Consider the following 22,402-nt stretch of genomic DNA (forward strand, 5'->3'; position numbering starts at 1 on the left):
CTGGAGGTTGCAGGGGAAACTTGCTGCTCTGGAATTGACTATTCTGTGTGTGTGTGTGTGTGTGTGTGTGTGCGTGCTGGTGAGACACAGCCTATCTGATGAAACACAGAGACACCTGGTGGTGTCAGAAAAATAAATAAATAAATCTTTCAAAAAGCCTGTCTGATCAGACAGTTGTCCTCTTGCACTCTTCCTTCCCCACTGCTTCCCTCCCACCAGGAGGGTGTGAGGTCATTGTGATCCACAGCAGCCCAGCTGACCTCATCCACTGTCACAGCAGCCTGACTGGGGGGGCCGGGGGACACTGAGTACAGGAACAATGTGACAGCTCAGACCACCACAGCCTGCTTCAGCATGCTTACACACCCACGCATACACGCTCTGTCTCTTTCTTTCTCCTACACGACATGCATGCATACATGGACACATACACACACACACACCATACATTCTGACTCTCTCTCTGACACGCACACTCACACACATGAATAATCATAAGAATATGGTGGTTTATCTGAGCCAGATGATGGCTTTTAATAGCAACATGGACATCCTCTGAAATATGGTGATCTGTCACTCAAAGGTCAGGAGTTGTTATGCTGGGAAAACAGCTTTGGGACCCTGAGTCATTCCTCTCACGTATTATCACACTGATGACTCCCCATTGTGGAGGACAAAGATGATAGATTTGTCTTCCTACAATTAGACCAGTAAATTGCTTTCTGATCACTCTGCATCATACCCTCATCAGTGTCTTATCTATCCCCTTTTTGGCAGCGTTATTCATGCAAGTTAATATAACTTTGACGTGGTGGATGGTGGCTACCTCTGTCATCATACACCATAGGCCCCTATAGTACATTGCCTAATATGCATAGAATGTTCACCTTTGTCACCTTTTATCCAGAAATCACACACATGTACACACATAAACACATTCTGTATCACACTCACACACACACACACACACTCACCGGCCACTTTATTAGGTACACCTGTTCAACTGCTCGTTAACGCAAATATCTAATCAGCCAATCACATGGCAGCAACTCAATGCATTTAGGCATGTAGAGATGGTCAAGACGACCTGCTGAAGTTCAAACCGAGCATCAGAATGGGGAAGAAAGGTGATTTAAGTGACTTTGAACGTGGCATGGTTGTTGGTGCCAGACGGGCTGGTCTGAGTATTTCAGAAACTGCTGATCTACTGGGATTTTCATGCACAACCGTCTCTAGGGTTTATAGAGAATGGTCCCAAAAAGAGAAAATATCCAGTGAGCGGCAGTTTTCTGGGCGAAAATGTCTTGTTGATGCCAGAGGTCAGAGGAGAATGGCCAGACTGGTTCGAGATGATAGAAAGGCAACAGTAACTCAAATAACCACTCGTTACAACCAAGGTATGCAGAAGACCATCTCTGAACGCACAACACGTCAAACCTTGAAGCAGATGGGCTACAAAAGGGGGTCCAACCCAGTACTAGCAAGGTGTACCTAATAAAGTGGTCAGTGAGTGTACACACACACACACACACACACACACACACACACACACACAGTGTGTCCATAGTAGAGGATATTGACCTAATTTGATTAAATGGGACAGACAGACACATGGCCATATTACTGTGGTGCAGTTTGATCCTCAGAGCCAAGCTGGCATCTAAATAAAAACAGCTTCTTCATCTGACAGAACACTTCTCTTAGTGAGTTATTAATAACAACAGAGACAGGATGTTATGCACTGTTTCCTCAAGCTTCTGACAGTAAGGAGACAAGAGTCACTTTCTCTCTCTCTCTCTTGCTCTCTCTGCTTTCTCCCATCTGTGCATCTTTACTGTCCCCATCTCAGCAGAGCGTGACAAAGGAGAACTCTGACAAGCTACAGGAGCACAAGATGCCACAACCTCACTTATTGCTTAAAGGTATAGGGTCTAAATAATGAAATATATACATTCAATACAGATGACCTATGATTTCACGTATTGCCTTAAGCTAAACGTATTAATATGTATGAGACAGCTTTGAATGACCATACATGGAGAGTGCACTCCTGAACATTCTGCTCCTATGGTTTCACCTACGACATGGTAGAGCCTTTGAATATTTTCACAAAACCTGATGGATGGAAAGGTACAGCAAAGAGAGGAAAAGTTGTGTGTTGGGTAAATGTATTTATAGCTTTCTCAAGAGCCCTCTTCTTACAATTTCATTAGTAAATACAGGGCGCCTTGGCCTGTCCTATATAGAGTGCTGTTTATCAGTGAGGCAGAAGATCTGTGCTTGCTGACCACTGGGGCTTGACACCCGTTAACCAACCTACTAAAGATAAGGGTTTTGATAGTGATAGTCATATAATGCTCTATGACATGGTAACACATTGTGACATCACCACGCTCTGTGACATGACAACGCTCTGTGACATCACAAACTTAGTCGAACATCACATTGTGACATGACAATACCGTGACATCCTAACATACTGTACTGTGACATCTAACAACAACAGCAGACTCTGGAATTCTGAGAATAACAGCAAAGAGTCTAAAGAGGTGGAATGTTCCATTGTTCCCCTAGTGTGTTGAACACACACACACACACACACACACACACACACACAAAGACACACACACACACAAAGACACACACACACACACAGACACAAAGACACACACACACACACCCTTGTTCACACTCTCTGCTCTAGCACCTCGTGGTGTGATGAACTTACTAGCACTGCATAAATCTGTCTCATATAGAGAGGAGCAGCCGTTTCTACTTCACTCCTGCGTGGTGCTAAGATGGTGGTAAGATGGAGAGAGAGTCTGCTTGAGAAAAGATGAGATGGTGGCAGTCATTTTTTTTAAAATTTGGAACTGGAACAGTGTAGATTTGGGATGGGTTAAACGATCCGTGTGATTGGAATGAGGAGATGGTATAGGTGTACTGAGTGCCTGTTGTTCACTCAGGCAGACATACTGTATATATGCCATAAAACATGCAGACTTCACTCCCTCCCGGTACATTGCTCCCTATACTCCCTTTCCTCCTTCCCCTGACCTCCCTTATCCTCTATCCACATCTTTGTCTTAAATATATAGTAAATGCTTTGTCTAAACATGATTTTAATGAGAGGAACTAGGGCAAATCCATGCTAACAGAATGATGCTGGGACTCACATTCAAATGTATGCCAAACAAGAACCCTTGATTGCAAAGTTTAATAAGCCATATATCTCTATGCACAAGGACTACTTTTAACAATTCCAACTGAAAAAAAAGAAAAAAACATTTACTTTAAGAACTGTGCAGAGTTTGACCATAACATCTCCCTCCTATGGGACCATGTTTCCCCAAAACTCTGTTAAAGATCTACTCCAAACTAAGATTAAAATACATCTGCAGAAAGAGTGGGGTGTTAGCTGTCATATGATACCTTAAGTTTGAAAATATCTCTTTTGGTTGTTGAGCTACAGTAAGTGAAGTGGATTTACATCCAGTAACAGAATGACTAAATGGGTCCCCTACAGAAATGCATAATTTGGGGATTTGAATGTCATTCTGTACATGATGATGTAGCTAAAATAGAGAAACAAAAGGTTGAAATATACAACAGACACTCTAATTAAGGTAATATGGTATTATTTTAACAACTTATATATAACATTAAAAAGGGACAGTTATAAAAGCTCACAAAACACATAAATCTGTGTTTGAAACTCTTAATTTAATGTGATTTAAAAAAACTTTTTGTAAAAGTGTGAAACATGTATGTCATCATTCTCAATATAAGTTACTTGCGCTACATATGTGTGATTTGCTGGATTTTCTTTCCCCACTGTACTCAACAACAATGAAGTCTCCATTTATTGAAGCATTAGATAAGGATGTTGATGCAGTGCTTGGTGAGGATGTTAATACGGTTTGTGGTTTGTAACTACTACTGTATGATTTCCCACTGTTTTTCGGCTGTCCTTTTGGGTTCCACGTAGAACCCTCTGAACATTATTGAGGTTTGATGTTTTTCTAAACACCTTTAAAGACCTTTTCTGTTCAATGTTTTCTTAGACGCATTTCCATATGTTTGACCAAAAGTCGAAGCATTTGCTTATCCCTATTGTTATTATGGAAGATGGTTGGGAAATGTATTTCTGACTTAATTTCCCAAACATATAGCTCTCATTTGACACCCAACTTGATATGGTCTGATGAATTTCACATTTTAGTCCTCATGGGTCCTTTTACATGTATCTGTCATGAAAAATGAAATGAAGACCTCCACATTCACCAATAACTAACAGAGACTCACCACGCCCCACACCCCCACACAAAATAAAAAAACGATTGAATTCTGTATGCATGGTTTTTCAGTGTTTTGTTGTGTATAATAACACACCTTTCTCAAATTGTTCATATAGAGCAAGGACATGAGTCATACCCACACATACACACACACACACACATGCACACACACACACCTGAGAAAGGGAAGATAAAAGGATGGAAAAATAGTCCTCGAGTGCCCACTCTATCACTGCAACAAGGCTGCTGTAGTGATCCACACAACCATGAACACACAAAGGCAGACTCTAATGAATGGAACTAGTATTACTAAGCACTGACTTGTAAAAATCCACTCCCGAAGTTTATGCTGTTTCTGAGGTAGCGGAAACTGCATTCGCAAGTCACGGATGAAATTAACATACAGTGTCCTCCATAAGTATTGGAAAGAGGAAGCATTTTGTCTTCTTTTAGATCTACTATAATTACTATGAGGTTAAGGTAGAGATGATCAGCTTTAATTCAATGTTTTCTGTAGTCAGATTGGTTTTACCATTTAGAAATTACAACCTTTTTTATACATAGTCCCCCCTATTTCAGGGCACCAAAAGTATTGGAAAATTGGCTTGACAGGTGTTTCTAGTTAGTCAGGTGTGTTTCATCACATCATTTGTGCAGGCATAAGAGAGCTGTCAATGTCTAGTATTGATTCTAGGCTCTGCATTTGCCTTTGGAGTCTGCTATTGGTGTCTGTCAACATGAGGACAACATGAGGACCAAAGAGACCTAGAGATCTAAGAAAGTCAGAAAGATTTACAGCATACCACCTCATCTGTGAAACATGGTGGAGGGGGTGCTATGATTTGGGCATGTATAGCTGCCACAAAAACTGCCTAACTTGTCTTAATTCATGATGTTACTGCTGACAGCAGCAGCAGAATGTATTCTGAAGTGTACAGAAACATCTTGTCTGCTTGAGTACACGCAAATGCCTCCAAATTCATTGGATTGCCTCTAGCTGCCACCCTCTCTCTCTCTATGTTTGTGTGTGTGTGTGCGTGCGTGCGTGCGTGTGTGCGTTTGTCAGTGCCTCTTTCCCTCTATCTATGTGTGTCTCCCTACTCTCCACTTTCTCTGTCTGCTGTGCTGGAGTCAGTGATGAGGGCAGATGAGACAGAGGGTGTGTCTGAGGCTCCTCTGTCATTAGCCGGAGGTCAGGGCGGGGACAGGGCCTGACCCTGCACTAACGTTACAGCTACCCTCAGCAGCACACTGTACTAACGTCCCTGAACATCAGAGGTACACTTCCTCAGGGGCAGACAAAGGCTTCTACCTGACTGAACACAGCCCATTAGAGACTCTCTCTCTTTCTGTGTGTGTGTGTGTGTGTGTGTGTGTGTGTGTGTGTGTGTGTGTGTGTGTGTGTGTGTGTGTGTGCACGTGTGTGAGACAGAGCACTGTGCTCTGCTCCTGCCTGTGTATGCAGCCTCATAGCTGGAGCCAGAATGGAGCCATTCTAGATGATTCCTCAGTGGGCTGGAAGTGTGTGTCTGCTGTCTGTGAGCACACATCCATAACAATGCACTCAATAATGGCATGAGAGATCGAGAGAGGGGGGGGGGGGGGTGGGGGTGTAAGGATGAGAGAGAAACAGAGAGAGATAAAGAGAGCGGGAGGTGATTAGGTGATAGATGGGAAAAAGGAAGGTAAGAGGAAGTAAAAGATGCCTGGATATGCTGAGTAAGTTCAAGATGGAGAGAAAGGGAGAGGAGGAAAGAGAGGAGGCCCAATGACCTGCTCTTTCCAAGCAAGCACCCTGTCATTAGAAGCCCATCATAGCCGTAGGTAGGCCGATCCACAGCCTCATGTTTAAATGGATAAGAGAGGGGTAGGGAGAGAGATATAGAGGGAGAATATAAATGTCTAATGCCCCACATCAGCATTTAACCCTCATCCGGCTAATACATTCACTTTGGCCCCTGCCTGTCAGCAGCCCGGCATTGATAATCAATCTGATTCACACAACTCACTGAAACGCCACTTTATATGGATACACTAGGTATGAGGAGAGTCATCTGCATAGCAAAACTGCTGGTAGTCAGTCCGGCGTGTGTGACTTAGATGTCCTAACACTGAGAGGGTGTGACTATATAAGCTCCAGCTCTTTAATCCAGGGTGACCCTGTCATGTCTTTATAGTGGGTGACAGAAGCAGGTCATTCAGTCAATTCTGGTGTCTATTAGGCCCTACTCTAACCCTTACCCTAACACACAACCACAGGACCAAGAGCAAGACAACACTTTGTAACCACATTCCTCTATGTACAGTATAGTGAGTTCAGAGGGAGGCTAAACAAACTGAAGGCTACTAATAGGCTGGTAGGCCTATAGGCCTTGGGGTGTAAGCTAAGATTTGCCCTTTTATGCTCATCAGTAGGCCTAAGGGTAGAATTGATGAATGCAATACTGTACATGTCAGGCAGAATACAGCCTACTGCCATGTTATATAACCTTATATCAACTCTTAATACTGAAGACAGGACGAAAAAGCTTTAACCAATTTCACAGTCCTATATTCTAAGATATTATGTATGGGGGAATGGGTAGACCTAGCCGACTCAGCTTTCGGGCCCTAGGCCGACTTCAACGAATTCAACTCAACTGTTTAGTAGACTACCTTGTTGGCATAGGCCTATCAAATGATAGCTTTCATATTGGTGTCTGTTTCAATTAATGTCACATAATCCAAAGGGTAATCATACGATGTAATTACATTTTAGGCTACCCATGTCATTTCTCCGTATAGCCTAAGTAGCCTTGCGGCAAGCTTTGAACGGACTGGAGAATAAGCGTTACCGAGTGATGACAACAACAACATATTTGCTAGATGGACTAATGAACATAACCCGCAGACCCCCGTCGCGAATAGCCTTAATAACGGAATAACCGCAGGGCATGGCATCTCGCCGGAACGGACACACCCCCTTAGGCAACGGCAACCAGCAACATCGTATCGATGGGTCGCACATTAGGCTACATTACATTGCATGGCCATTGTAACTGGTTCAATTAGGTTAGATCCCAGTATGCGGCACCGTATTTCACAACATCATTAATCAAAACGCAATACATCCCGTTCACCCATGCTCCAAATATGTAGTTCATGTTGACACTTCTCTCCCTGTGTATAGTGACACCTTACAATAAAGACTACCCGTGAGCAGAACAGACAATACACAAACAACCAGACAGACAGCTCTCCAGCTCCCGACGTGCCCGTGCCCGTACCCGTGCGGCGACGCACTCATGTTTACGCTCTCCAATTTGGCCCTTGTCACCTCACCTTGTTTGACACACTTGAAGCGGACAGGGTCTTTGCAGTGTTTGATAACGGCCAGCACGTCCCGGGCGGTGAGCCCGGCCACCGGTGTGTCGTTAACCTCCAGGAGCAGTTCATCCTGGGCGAGCTTGCCGCTCTGGATGGCCGCTTTACCCTGTTTCACCTCCCCGAAGTAGGGGAACTGCCCATTCTCCGCGCCCCCCTTCAGCTCGAACCCCAGCTCCCCTTCTTTACTCCTGCTGATGACCGCTTCGTGGACTTTGTTAGTCCAGTGGTTTTTCTTCTTCAGGCTCTTGGACATCTTTGGACGAGTATCACCAAAGGGCGCCCATCAGACAGCCTATCTTCTCATCCCCGCCTGTGTGGCACAGGTCTCGGCTTCCAGCACAGCTCAGAGCGACGGCAGCTCCATCACCGTGGCACGCTAGGCGTAGTATCCGTCTGGCACGCAGCGCAGTCGGATAGGGGGCTGCAGTACAACACGGCAGAGAGAACCAGACTGTCACATATAAGCAAGACAGCAGATACTAGCGAGTGACCCGGATGTGAAGACTGGAGGAGGGGAAAGATGAATGGTTCGGATTCGGAGGGGAAGGATGGAAAGGAGGAGAAAAATTAAAGGAGGCGCAAATTAACGTTTTTTGCCCACTCCGCCAAATTGCCTGGGGCGCATACACCAGGCTGAAATTAATCAGTATGCATTTAAAGAGACAAGCATCATATACATTCATTTCATAACATCTTATTTTTCCACAGCATCAAGCCTTTTCCACCTTTTAAGACATGTGCACCCCACAGGTTTAGATTCAAGGGAAGCAGGGAAGCTGTCTCAGACAGATGCATCGGGTGATGTCTGTGTGTCTCAACTCGGCGGGATGAGCATCTTGGTCAACACTGAAGGGCAATTTATTTCCTTAGTCCAATATCCTCTCAGTTTAGGCCACTGAAAGTGTGCCTCTTCATCTCATCAGACTGCTGTACTGTGTCTTTCAATGTGGCCTGCGGCAAGAATACATCAAAAGACCTGGGGGAGAAAATGACAAGTTATAGTGATGATCCAAATTTATATTTACAATATCAACAAATAAATTGTATATATACGTGTTTGTTAATGGCCACTGTTGATTGCGAATAATATAGTTTAGGTTTCACTTGGTAAATTATAATCATTAGAAAAAATGATCTCAGTAATGGCCCAATAATTCAGGATTTCAAATCCACCTGGAGTGTGACCTAGTCATTACATAATTTCTATAATGACATGTCTAAATCCAATAGAGGATGACAAATCCTTTTGTTGTCATTACTTTTTCATAGCAGCACAGATTTACCAAGCAGCTGAAGTGAAGTTTCATTTAATATTTAACACTGTGAGTCCAGAGCTGCACCACATCTACTGAGGGTGACAATATGCATAGACTACAGCAGCTGCAACTACTATGACCAAAGTGTGTGTGTGTGTGTGTGTGTGTGTGTGTGTGTGTGTGTGTGTGTGTGTGTGTGTGTGCATGTTTGTGTGTGTGTGTGTGTGTGTGTGTGTGTGAGAGAGAGAGAGAGAGAGAGAGAGACAAATCTGTACACAAGAGACAATCTGTGAGGCAATCTGTACACAAATTGTCTTGTTCATGTCTGTTTTCCCAAAAGACAATCCTCAGCATGCAACCCATCCATACCAATGCATTTTCAAATGCATTTTCAACCTGAATAATCCAAGAATGCCACACATACAGTTCTCTCCACCATTGGGTCATGGGGTCTGGTATCAACAGAGGATTCTCATATTAAACCTAATCGGATAATCCAGACTATATGTTGATTAAAGGAAAACTGCCACATTGAAGAGACTATCAATTTAATCCAGAAATCTAAATGGATTAGGACATTACAACCAATGAGAAAATTAAGACCTTGCTTTGCTCCTAATTTGCCCCAGCAGGTGACTCACAGGACTACATTGTAGGTCTACATTTCTGATGTAAACTCAACCGATGGCTGATCCTAAAACAACTCTTCCCATAGATGTGAAGAGACTGGATGGGGGGAAAGGGAATAAAAACTCCACCTAACCTGTTGGCCATGTGAATTGCATAACGTTTTTATTGACACAATAAGATTATTTCAGATACCTTATTAAGTCACTGTGTGTGTGCGTGAGCGTGAGTGTGAGAGAGCGAAAGAGAGACTTTTTAGCTCACAAACGAAAATCTGTGAGAAAGTGAGGATATTACTTTTCTACAAAATGTTCATTCTGATGGAATGTCAACAATAGGCAACAATACAATAGCATGAGCCAGGCTGTATCCTCTGAGGGGGAATTTGGAATGGAGCTCATATAGATTCAGCTCAGTGCTTCCCTCATTGACTCTGGTCTTTATGTATTTGCTGTTAGGGGAAATGCAAACAGAGTTGTTTTCTCTGCATGGGGAGAGAAGGGAGAGGCGAGCGAGACGGGGTCACCTTCACCTTATTATTTGCTCACTCAGGATGCATCTTAACGGTGTAAAGTGTCTTCCTCCCCTCATCTCCTTCACTTCATCTACAGTATACTGATGTGAAATAGCTGGAAAGGCGAAAGCAAACTCCCACTATAACCACACCTGTGCTTTCAACTGTGATCTGTTTTCAGATCAGTGAAAAAAGGACAAGAGACAAGGAGATGAGGCCGCTCTAGACTATTCAGATGCAACCTCATTCTCCCTCAGCTCTCAGAGAGGGGATTGACTCCTAACAGTGCGGCAGTCTGTCTGTCTTTCCCAACCCTTTGTTTTTAGAATAAAGAGAAGAGATCAGAGGGGGCAGCAATTCAGTGGTTACTGGTTCACTGGGGACACCCGAGTGTTTGAGACAAAGAAAAAAACATACACACACGCATGCGCAGTATGAACTCCTCCTTTCTATCTGCAGTAGTAAACACAACATGTTAGGGTTTCTCTCTATTCTCTTGACTGGACTGTGCCTTTAAAACATATATATCCAATGGGCGCGCGCTGTATGTGTGGCATTCTTGGATTATTCAGGTTGAAAATGCATTTGACAATGCATTGGTATGGATGGGTTGCATGCTGAGGATTGTCTTTTGGGAAAACAGACATGAACAAGACAATTTGTGTACAGATTGTCTCTTGTGTACAGATTTGTCTCTCTCTCTCTCTCTCTCTCTCTCTCTCTCTCTCTCTCACACACACACACACACACACTAGTCAGTCTAATCGGCCAGTATACGTCTACCCTTTAGAATAGAGAACATGTATCAAGCACCATATCAAAACCATGCTGGTTAAAGTCATTACACAGAGGCTTCAAAGAGCTCCATTTGACAAGATATGTTGGTCTGATTGGAATCTTTATGCTCTGCCTTAGTGGTCCACTACAGCCACAGGAGTGTTTGATCATGCTCTCTCTTTCTGTCTCTCCCCCTCCCTCCCTCCCTCCCTCCTTCCCTCCTTCCCTCCTTCCCTCTCTCTCTCTCTCTCTCTCTCTCTCTCTGTCATTACCTTGGCTTTATGGAGGCTCTATATCCAGTGTGTTTGATCTCCCGGGGAGGGCTGGGGATTAGCTAAATCACTCCAGAGTTAGGTCTTATATCACAATGTCTCCTAGAATAGTGTCCTTTAAGATTAACATACCATCAGTGGGTCTGAGCAGTGATATCTTAACAGAGACTGAACAATGTCCCTGTTAAAAGCCATGTAGGCTTTTGATAAGTCTATTGGAAGGCCAGTTGGATCCATCTCATCACCACATTTCTCATGTCACAATAGTCCAGACTTTTCAAACCTGTACATACCACAGCGGTCAGTGATAAGGGGAAGTGGAAATGACTTGTGTAATCATGCTATGATCAGTTATTACAAATCACCTACGATCCACAGATCTCCAGTGTCATGGTCTCTAGGTGCAGTGTTTCTTGGTTGCCTCTAGAGGGTGATGTGGGCTAACTATTCATCTACACAGGGCCGACATCTGCCCTAATATAAAACATAAAAAACTAACTCAGCATAACTAAAACATCACCATAAACTAGAGTTTGAGATGCACATCCATGTTTGCTATCCATAAATGTAACTAACTAATTGCTTTATTGTGAGGTAATAATGTGATACATGCCACACAGGCCTTTTCAAGTGCAAATACACAACCCACTAATGTTCACATGGTCACCTGAAGAGTGATGTTGACATCAAGAGAGCCCATGATGAAAGGGGGCTTTGAGTGTGGTTTACCTGAGTGTGGTTTACCTAGCACTGTCAGGAGAACAACACTTGAATAGGTGACTATGGTAGCTCTACATGAGTAATAGAAACAACAATGTGTTTGGAGGTTCAAGCATTTGTGTCCAGGGGTTGTCTGTCAGGAATATGTATACAGTATGGATGTAATGTTCATGACATGTCGGAACTAGGATACACATCTATGTAGCCTGATTTCTCTGACATATGATGAACTCTGTCATCACCTACAAAGGAAACACCTTCAACAACAACAAATAAAAAAGCTTCCGACGTAAGACTGCAGGTCATTTACCTGGTTCACTGTCTCTGCTCCTCAATGTCCCTCAGAAGGAGATCTCTTCAATGTAAAACATCTTATGGTAACATCAGTTAACACTAGGAGAGCCTCCACGTTGGCATTCTGAACGAGTTAAAAGCACATAAATGCACAAAGCAGTATATTCAGACTGACAGGACGTGAAGGAGGCATCATTAGCAACAAATATATAAACACAAACATGCTGCATTATGGCAGAGCAAAAACAAGAAACACAGAGGCCATTGTTGTGATGAATGCCATGGTTACACCATAGCAACTCTTTTATTAGCAAAATAATGGAAATTAGTCCACCAACATCCCCATCCAATGGAAACAGACGGGTGGGGGTTAGGGGGATATGTAACCTGAAACCATTACAAATCTTATAGTCATTAACAGTGCACTTTCATCAATCCACCTCCCTTTCTATTTCAGCACTGACTTTATATCTATGGTCCTGTTGTCTGCTACAAGGCTGTTGTTGTCATCCTCTTTGCAACGTTTCTCTTCAAATTAGGATTAGGAATGTTACAGTCCTCCACAACACACACCAACTGTGTGCTCGCATTCAATAGAAACAGTTGCCTTTTTGGTCACTTTTTGGAGAAAAACAGACTGAAAGAGGATGACAAGTAGAAAGAAAAAGAGTCCCTTTGATTTATATTGTGATACACTCAAGCACACAATCACACATGCCAAATCTTTCTCTCTCTCTCTCTCACACACACACACACACAAATGCTTTTGTGCACACGCACATCAGGGCATTGACTCACAGTCATGCAGTAAAGGCATCATATCATACATGCAAAAGGCATACACACAGCTCTTACAGTTTGTCAGAGTGAGTTGGTCTATAAAGAGCGAGTTGGTCTTACTTGGTCTATTGGAACATTTCCATGGACACAAATTCAGGGGTGCCATAAGACATAGAAACAAGATCAAATGGGCTGGGGGGGGTTCAATGATAACACCTACATACATCTATTACAATTTAGCCAACAAAAACAAAACACTGCAACTAAGGCATGCAAAGGCACAAGTACCTACAAACAGAAAAAGAGATGTCCATTTCTTTCAGAAGAAAAAATAAATGCAAAAGGCCCCCCCCTTTCTTATAAAAATCTAAAATAAAAACTGACCAGTAAAACAAAAACATCTTTAAAAACAGTGAAAAACTCCAGCCATAGTGACAGTTGTACAAATATTTTACACAAACGTTTTTTCTACACGGAATCTTTAAAACCTTTAGAGATCAACATAAGTTAATAAGAGGTTAAAAGTGACATTCTCTACAAAGTGTCCATGAACCGTTCTCCTCCAGTCACAGACATCCCAAGAAAAGCCACGGTGAGCTGGCCAAGGCACTGCCTGCACAAAACAAAAGGAAAGCCCGTAAGAAAGCTGTAGACATGCCTGTGCCAAAAGTCAAGTGTAAAAGATATAGGTGTCACACCTACTTTCCTTAACTTTTTAAGGTCAAGATTCCTCATTAATTAGAGAGGACCCTAATTAATTCAGTGCCTCATAATTCAATCAGTCCTCCTGAGTGAACCACTGATCTACATATACCTAGTTCAGTCTATCTTTATCCTAGAAGTCTTTTCACAACAAATGAGTCTTTACCCTAGAAGAGGCCGCAGTCCTTCAGGTTGTTCTTGATGATGACATCGGTGACGGCGTCGAAGACAAACTGCACGTTCTTGGTGTCGGTGGCGCAGGTGAAGTGGGTGTAGATCTCCTTAGTGTCCTTCCGCTTATTCAGGTCCTCAAACTGACACTGGATATACGCCGCTGCCTCCTCATACGTGTTAGAGCCTGGGATTGGGGGGGGGGGGGGGGGAGGAGGGGCGAGAGAGAGGGAGAGAGAGAGGGAGAGAAGTGTTATAAATGGAGAGAAAGAGCGAGGGAGACGGTTAGGGTTTAGGCTACAGAGAGCCATCTGCTATTCTAAGGGTATCTTTGGTGACTTTCGGCACTATGACCTTCACCAACACGCATATATGCATGTGCGTCATTGCTAATCTGCATATGCATGTGTATGGGTAGGCCTCTGTCTTACCCGCATACTCTGGGTAGCAGATGGTGAGAGGGCTCTTCTTGATCTTCTCCTCAAACAGGTCCTTCTTGTTGAGGAAGAGGATGATGGAGGTGTCTGTGAACCACTTATTGTTGCAGATGGAGTCAAACAGCTTCATGCTCTCATGCATTCGGTTCTGAGGGAGAGACGGACCGTTATAATGTCAACAAGGGAAGCTAAATTGGTTGTGGTTATCCGTCAGGAAAGTGGCTTCTTCAAAAGAGTAAAACACATACACACAGACGACTCGCAAAACAAATGACAGTTGCATTGATATGAGGCAGCTCGCCGAAATCATACTGTTCTTGATCCAATAGGTGCCAATCACGGGAAAACGGGCAATAATAGGAAGGGTGAGTGAGTGATAAGGAGATGAGGATGGGTGAGCTTAACGAGAGAGAAGAATGAACAAGGTTCAGGATGAACCAGGGATGGGAGAGATAAAGGAGAAGAAGAAGAAGAAGAAGAAAGGGGCCACGGGAGCCTGAAGCTGTTGGGAGGTTCTCACCATCTCCTCGTCCTCAGCCAGCACCAGGTCATAGTCACTTAGAGCCACACAGAAGATGATGGCCGTGACGCCCTCGAAGCAGTGGATCCACTTCTTCCTCTCAGACCTCTGTCCACCGACATCAAACATCCTGTCGAAGAAATAACACACACATTCAGAACACGCACACCAAAAAAAAAAAATGTGGATGGTCCTCAGGGGCTCAAATGGTAGAGCATGGCAGTAGCAGCGCAACGGTTGGGGGGTTGGTTCCCACTAGGACCATATAGAGAAACAAAATGGATGCATTCACTGTACTTTTCATTTTTGGATAAAAGCATCAGCTAAATGGCATATATTCTGATATTTAAAAAAAACACACACACTATAAAACTCACCTAAAGACAGATTTCTACATTACACTGTTCTACTCCAACGCTGCAGATGAAAGGGCACTGACTGAACTGTAGTAGCCCCTCGGGGGGGTCATTATGAGAGTGACTCAGACACAGTGGGTGGTTGTAGAATAGTTATTAGCGCAAATGGCAAATTTCAACAGTCCTTTCTAGCTCTTAAATTCACTTTTTTCTCTCTCTCCAATCGGCATAGAGGCGTATCAACATTAAAAACATGAATCATTCAAGTTATATCCCATTCTGAACACTGCAAGTATCCACGCTCACTTGAAATGCAGGTCCTTGAAGGTGAAGTGCGTCTCTACTATGCCAGTGGTTTTGACCCTGGTCCTCAGCACGTCCTGCTGGGTGGGCACGTATGCGCCGTGGGCTATCCTGTCTAGGTCATTCAGATAGCTGAGGAGAGACGGAGGGAGGGAGGGAGGGAGAGAGACAGAGGGCACCACTGTGAGCGTCTGTATTACGTAGCAGTTTTATGCGAAGGATTCAAGAGTATGTGGGTCATTTCATAAATAAGGGTGCCAGTGAGGATTTCTTGTAGACAACTTTGGAGTCCTGTTAACATGTAAGTGGTGATGATCAGACCATTTACTTCGTGAAATTACCTCAAGGTATAAAGTGGGAACATAGCAACATCGAAGTAAATTAATGCATTGATTTGGAAACCGTTGTTTAGTCCTTTCTTATGCTTGGTTGTCTTCACAGATTTGGCAAAAAATCGTGTGACATAACATGATACATCTCCTTCCTGTAGATGTATGGCAGTATTATACTTCTTTATAATGTTCAGCAGTAAACAATTGAATGACACCTTATTCTTGAACCCTGTAATAATCCTGGACCTTGCTCTTTGGATGCATCACTCGGTGCGTGTCTCACAGAATTACACCTCACTGTGGAACATTTCTCCTCATGCAACACAGTGAGAAGAGTTTATGATCACACAAATAAAAACAACTCTTTGCAGGACCTAATGCTTCACCACCAATACTTGATATATACTTTTAAGAAATCTGAGTTGTCATAATTGTTATTCGTAAGCAATTAGGCCTAACGTTATTTGGATGTACAGTTGGTGTACAGCACTTTTGTTACTCCAGGACATTTTCACCGGTCATCAAGTAATTCAGGTGAGGGTTTTATGAATGAAAATCTCTACAAAGAAGGCTTGAGTGCCCTACACGATGCAACAGCAGGGACAGTGAGGGACTGAGACTTTCTGTCCCTGCAGGGAGTCTAGAGTCCTGAGGTAAGGTGATCCTGTCAACAATTGTTTTCTGTTTGCTTCAAGGCAAAGTATTGAATTGTTACATTTAACTAAGATCCTCAAGTTCAGGAGGTTCAAGAGCGCAAATCGCATATCCAGGCAACAGGCCCTGGCACATTGAAAACGCTTATGGTCCCATTTTGCCCATCGTCTTGTTAGTAGCAGAAGCAGATGTGTTTGTTACTCAATATGCTGTGGAGTCGCTCCCGATATGTGTGTATATATATATATATATATATGGTGTGTGTTTGTGTGTTACTCACTATGCTGCAGAGTCATTGAGCTGGTACTCTCGGGAGCGGCCGAAACAGGCCTGCACCCCTCCGTCCTTCCACAGACGCTGGATGACCCCGGCCAGCTCTCCCGTCATGAAGCCCTCCTCCGCAGAGCCCGCCAGCACAAACAGCTGCCGAGCATCATCCTGAGAGACACATACAGCCATTACATTCACCGTCAAACTAGGGCTCACTCCCACGGGGAAGACACACAGGCATACTCTGCATCGCCTGGTCAAGCAGTCAAAGATCATTGTTTTCAATATGACGTGTTACAGACCCTCTGGAGGGCTAGGTGGAGTTTCCAACAGGGTGTCATTATCTGTCCATCTGTCTCAGATGGAGGAGGTGGTATGAAATAGCTGTCTACTGTAGGTCCAGAAGTGAAGGGTTGGGCCGGGACTTTTCCTAACCTCTTGTATAACCCCAATCCAAGTCCCAGTGTCCCCTACAGTCCATTTTTGACCCCTGTCCTTTTAACCACAATGACTTCCCACAGAAGTTGCCCTTAGGAACAGATCTGAGAACAGCTTTCCCTTCCCAAACCCGGATCTTAACTGTTTGGTTTGGAAACTAAAAACGCAGCCTAGATCAGTGCCTAGGGGGGTAAACTTCCTCCTACGCCACTCACCGCACGGGCTGCGTCAGTGAAGTCGATCTTAAGGCGTCCCATGGCTCTGATGATCGCGATGATGGACTGGATGGTGTTGCTGTAGACCACAGCCTTGTACTGCTTACACTCCTCCTCTGAATACCCCGCCTCATGGATGATCCTGACAGGGAGGGCAGGGGGAGGAAAAAGAGGAGAGATCATGAGCAATTTCATTTGTGCTAAAGATGATCAATTGTGCAAAAAAATAAAAGGGAGCAGGAGTAACATACTTCATCTGTTTCACAATTGTACTCTTCCCCGACTCCCCAGCACCTGAGGGGGAGAGAAGAGAAATGAGGACACAGTTAGTTAATGATACAATAAAGGTCCAGCATGTAGATTTGAGCTTTTAAATGGTGCCAAATGGCCATGAAAAGGCAATCAAGGAGATGGCATGATAAAGAACGTTTATTGGAAAGCTCTGTTTTGGTTGAGACTAGGGGCACTTTCTAAAATTGGTGTCTTGGCTGAGCACCTGCCTGTACAATTTGCACATTCTGTGAATATGCACACATTTGCTGCTATTAGAAAACATAGCATATTATATAGTACATTTTCACCAAAGAGGTCAGCAACACACAAATCTACATGCAACCCTTAACAAAATGTTGCCATCCAACAACAAGCTAGTAAAATGTGGCTAAACATGTCTACAAATATGACACCAGGCTTCTCCCCAAAGAATGTAAGAGTGGCGCTGTGCCAGGATGTGAACTTTTCAGCGCCACCATGTAAACATTACAAGGAAACTATCCTTGATCGCCAATGACATCGTTGTTAAAAACAAAAGTTAAAGCGTTCCTCTGTGAATTCAGCAATAAAAAGGTGTAATTTTTTTATGCATTTTGACATGAGTGAGTGAGTCGGGTTTTGATACCAATATCCAGCGCCACGCTGTTCAAAAATCCTGGGGAAAACCCTGGACACTATGCTTTAACGAAGGAATCTTGTTCTGAAACTCGTCAGCATCTTTGAAGGGATCAAGTTGCCGTTCAGAACCTCTTTTCTTGCCACGCCTACAAACATTGTTGACTTGCTCCCTGAAGTGGGCTACTACCAGTGTCACCAACTGAAGTGGGCTACTACCAGTGTCACCAACTAGAGATCCAGAAGGCAACGAATTGTGGCATGAGAACTCAATTGCAGTTTAAAGGCTGAATGTACGCAGCGCTTACAGTAATGCAGTGGGTAACACTGTCTGATCTGTTCTGACTGCAGAGTTAGCCAGGCCTTAGTCTAATTGGATTAATCAACTGGATCCTTCCACCAATGAGATTATACAGCTACAGCGTGCCAAAGTTAGCAAGCAACCCACTTTAACAACCTCAGACGAACTGGCTGTGCACAGTTCATCACTGTGTCCCAATGATCTATGGTGAGTGTGGTCCAATCAATAACGTTAATGCACCAACAATACAATCTCTACTTAGATTTTACACTATTATTATTTTTGTAACTAAGAGAGACACAACCAAAATATACCATATAATACAACCAAGCACAAGCTGAGCTTGAGGCTATGTGTCTAATGCTCCCTCTGCGGCATTGACGTGTTTACACCTGAGCACACAGCATTTTAATTACCAGCTCTTTGATGAGGCCTCTACCTCCCTGGAGCGAGGACTGTTCTCAAACTCACCGTCCCAAATGTCAAACAAACAGACAGACAAACACACAAATGCGCTACCTTGATATGAGGGGCAACATATGATGATGGACACAGTGAGACTATCAGGTTCTCACACAAACCCTCAGTAAAAGCATGTCACACAGGGTCAGATGGGCAAAATACACAAGTGCTGACTGGTATTCCCCCTGAGCATCTGTGAAACAGAGACATCTCCTATGAGCACCATGAACAGCGAGTACTCATTCACAACACACTGCTCTACTAAAACACACCATACCCTTCTCTCTCTCTCTAACATACACACAGGGTGCAATCTGTGAGTGTCAATCCTCCCACTCAAAACACTCATTTGAAGATTATTTAATCTGACTAATATTGCATTAATGTTGACACCCCAAGCACAATCCCAAGTAGAGGAAATGAGTGAGTTTATGAGTCACTGCTACACACGAGATTCCACAATTTAATACATTGTGACCAAAGAATAGGAAGTAGAGGTTCAGGTGTGGGAGACGTGTTCTATTGAAGACATGATTCATCGTAGAATTCAAATGTAAAATTCCTCTCTCCTGTGTTCCATCGTTAAGACGCTCCCCGCCAGATAGCCAAATCCACCCCCCCCCCTATGCAGGTACAAGCGTGGGGATGGGGGGAAAGCCATAAATATTCAAATAAGGCTCATCTCAAATGATGCATACACATCCTCATATTGCTGCAAGTGAGTTGGGAGCAGCCACACAGTCTCTCACCACATGATGTCACGTATCAGTCCAACCCAAAAAGGCACGTTCACAGGGAGAGTCTAGTTTTCCTTCATGACCGCACACCCACACAAATCATGTGTGCAATCTGTGCAGGGCAATTCATGAGCGCAATGGATGTGTAGGAGAGGAGTAATAAAATGAGAAAAAGGAAAGAAAGGAATGCTGTTCAAGCACTGACAGAAGTCTGTCAAAAGTGCCTAAATGTTTTCCTTTTCTTATTCAAAATGCATGGGTGAATAACCGCATAGCTCAGCAACAGCGAGCGAGTCAGGTGGAGCAGACGTTTCTGTGTCACCACACTACTCAGCCTTCTCCACTCAAGTCCTAGAGAGCACTGTGTCTGTGCCAGCTCTTAGGGGTGTGACTCCAATGGCTATGGCCCCCAAGCCTGAGAGCCAGGTGAGCTTGGTTCTTCGTGCCCCAGTTGCGTTTGTTTAGCCCGCTGTTGCCCACACTGGTGGTAAGGTGAGCCAGGCTGTCTGCGTTGCTAAGCAACCGCCAATCAAGCACCACCTGAGATACAGGTAACCCCAACAGAGTAAGGTATAGTTCTTCAAGACCATCCAAATGAATGAAAAGGATACAGAAAAAAAGCATGTGAAATTCAATGTATGTATCTAAGTGAGTGACAGATTTAATAAGGAAGCCTCACTCCTCACGCAGTTTCAAGAGACCGATCTGTATCAGGAAAAATAAGAAAATCATCCAGAACGCAAAACAAAACACAGCCTTTGCCTAATCAAAATCTAGTTATGGAAGTGCCATCACCATGCACGACTTCACACCTCTTCTTGATTACCAATGGAAATTTTCAGGGAAACTGGGTTAGGAGGCAGAATGTTTGCATGTAAACACACCACAGCACTCTGGACTGAGGGTTTGGCTTTCAAACACTGACAGAGGTAGAAAGAAACTATCCTCTACTTTATCTGCAGACATTTTGTTTACAGATAAATAAATTAACTTGTTATAAATGACAGACACTTCACACAAGAAAAGGAACCCGCTAAGATCTCGACTAATGTTTTGAAACATTGCCATTTCAGAGGTGAACACTTCATTGAGGCAAAGCCTTCTCATTCAAGTCTCTATATCGGCCAAGACAATGGCGAAGTGAGTGTGGAGCTGTTAAATAGCCATTACCATTTTCCAGCAAGATACAGAAACAGGGATCGGGTTGTAGACAAGAGAACGCACAGCCAAACTTGAGACCCCTTTCTTGCTTTGTTCCCATTTAATAATTTTAGTGGGTAGTCCCGTCCTGTAGCTAGGAATCTACCACCAAAGTACCTAACACTGAGTCTCATTAGCCATGATACCTGCTAGATATGGAGTAGCTAGCAGTTTTAGGAGTGGGGCTAATAAGGTTGAGTAATTAGCAGAGCTGCATGGGCCGTAGCTAAAGCTAGCTAATTAAGTTAACTGGGGTCAGTCTAAATGCTGGAATGATATGGAACGTTCCTGTTCCATGGAATGTCCTTACACACAAAGAAAGTTATAAATAATTAAATATTATAAATAATTTGTTTTCAGCTCATCAACGAATGTGAAATGTACATTAACAAATACATAGATACACGTGAGCTGACATTTGTAAACATATCAAACTAGCTACAACGTTCCATGGAACATATTCACTCCAGGGATTAGTCAGACGGTTAGCTAGTTAGCTGCTAAATTAGCTACTGCGGCCAGGCAACTGGGCTTCGTTCATTTCTATTTTATTAGACGCCAGTGAAGTGGCCGGCCACTGTCTTCAGATACTAATCAACATCAAATTGATTACGTAACGCCTTATTGTGTAAGTGATTAGCTAGCTAATTAGGGAGACAACCAAATGTACAGGTGGTAGCTAGCTTGCCATCTGGCTAATACATTAGCTTGCCGCGGTAGCTAACTTTTCATTCAACCGTTCGTTCGACACCGATCTCTCACCGAGAAGAAGCAGCTTGACCTCCCGTGCGGCTTTCTCCCCATCATCCCGTAAATTCCTGTCGATCATTTTACTGCGCTCCTGCGCCGCCTTGTCATCCGTGCTCAGAGTACACCCCATCTTCAATCCCCGAAAAGGTGTAAAAGTTAGATAGAATGTACACAATGCAAAACCATGCACAAGCTAAAGGAGGGAGCCTCCCCCGGAGAGATTCAAACACGCCCTTGTATCGCACTCAAGCTGAAGCTCGCTAAACAAATTGTTCCACAGCAATACTTCTAAATTATTTAACTTTAAACAAGCTTTGAGTCTTGGTTACTAGCTATTTCTGTTATATGCCGATTATGGGGTGCTCAAAAGGAACAATTTCCCCTGTGTCATTCGGATTCAAAAAGAGCAACGGTTGAACAGCGTTTCCATTTGGCGTTTCTTCCCCGTTTAGCTGTTGAATAGGTTGTTTCCTGTTCTTCACATACCCGAGGTGTGCGCATGCGTGCGTGCTCCAATCGAGCCGAATATCTCTTTCCACCAATGTTTATTCTGTCTGGAAACAAACTGGTGCTACATATTCCCATTGTTTTGAGATGATGCGTTGAGCCCTTGAGATAAGGGCAAAGGTTTTCACCGGTGAGGTGCACATATGACGGGCTCGAAAGTCAGTGGGATGCAACTGCAACTTGCCAGTTTGCATGGCTCTAAAATACAGGATCATGCCCCGATGGAAATGCCCCTACAAGTCATTATGCCCCATG

The 22,402-nt window shown here is 43.7% G+C and overlaps 2 protein-coding genes across 2 annotated transcripts in view; both read right to left on the reverse strand.

Moving 5' to 3' along the window:
• Positions 1 to 7,917, reverse strand: part of magi2b (membrane associated guanylate kinase, WW and PDZ domain containing 2b) — a gene marked incomplete at both ends in the record, with an annotated part of 53,781 nt that extends 45,864 nt beyond the window's left edge. Inside the window, one exon of the mRNA XM_083667283.1 lies at positions 7,620 to 7,917. Within this exon, the coding sequence (XP_083523409.1) occupies positions 7,620 to 7,917 (298 nt within the window). The remainder of the gene's footprint in view (positions 1 to 7,619) is intronic.
• Positions 7,918 to 12,394: 4,477 nt separating this feature from the next.
• LOC310802762 (guanine nucleotide-binding protein G(i) subunit alpha-1) lies at positions 12,395 to 22,081 on the reverse strand. The gene is made up of 9 exons (XM_083667306.1): positions 21,653 to 22,081; positions 17,554 to 17,596; positions 17,303 to 17,444; positions 16,660 to 16,817; positions 15,397 to 15,525; positions 14,735 to 14,864; positions 14,209 to 14,362; positions 13,773 to 13,964; positions 12,395 to 13,517 (listed from the first exon to the last, which is right to left on the reverse strand). Exons 1-8 carry the CDS (start codon positions 21,768 to 21,770, stop codon positions 13,774 to 13,776), a joined length of 1,065 nt encoding a protein of 354 aa, XP_083523432.1. The 5' UTR covers positions 21,771 to 22,081; the 3' UTR covers positions 12,395 to 13,517; position 13,773.
• Between the last annotated feature and the right edge of the window lie 321 nt (positions 22,082 to 22,402).

Source organism: Argentina silus (genome assembly GCF_951799395.1).
Source record: "Argentina silus genome assembly, chromosome: 3".
NCBI classification, from domain to species: Eukaryota; Metazoa; Chordata; class Actinopteri; order Argentiniformes; family Argentinidae; genus Argentina; species Argentina silus.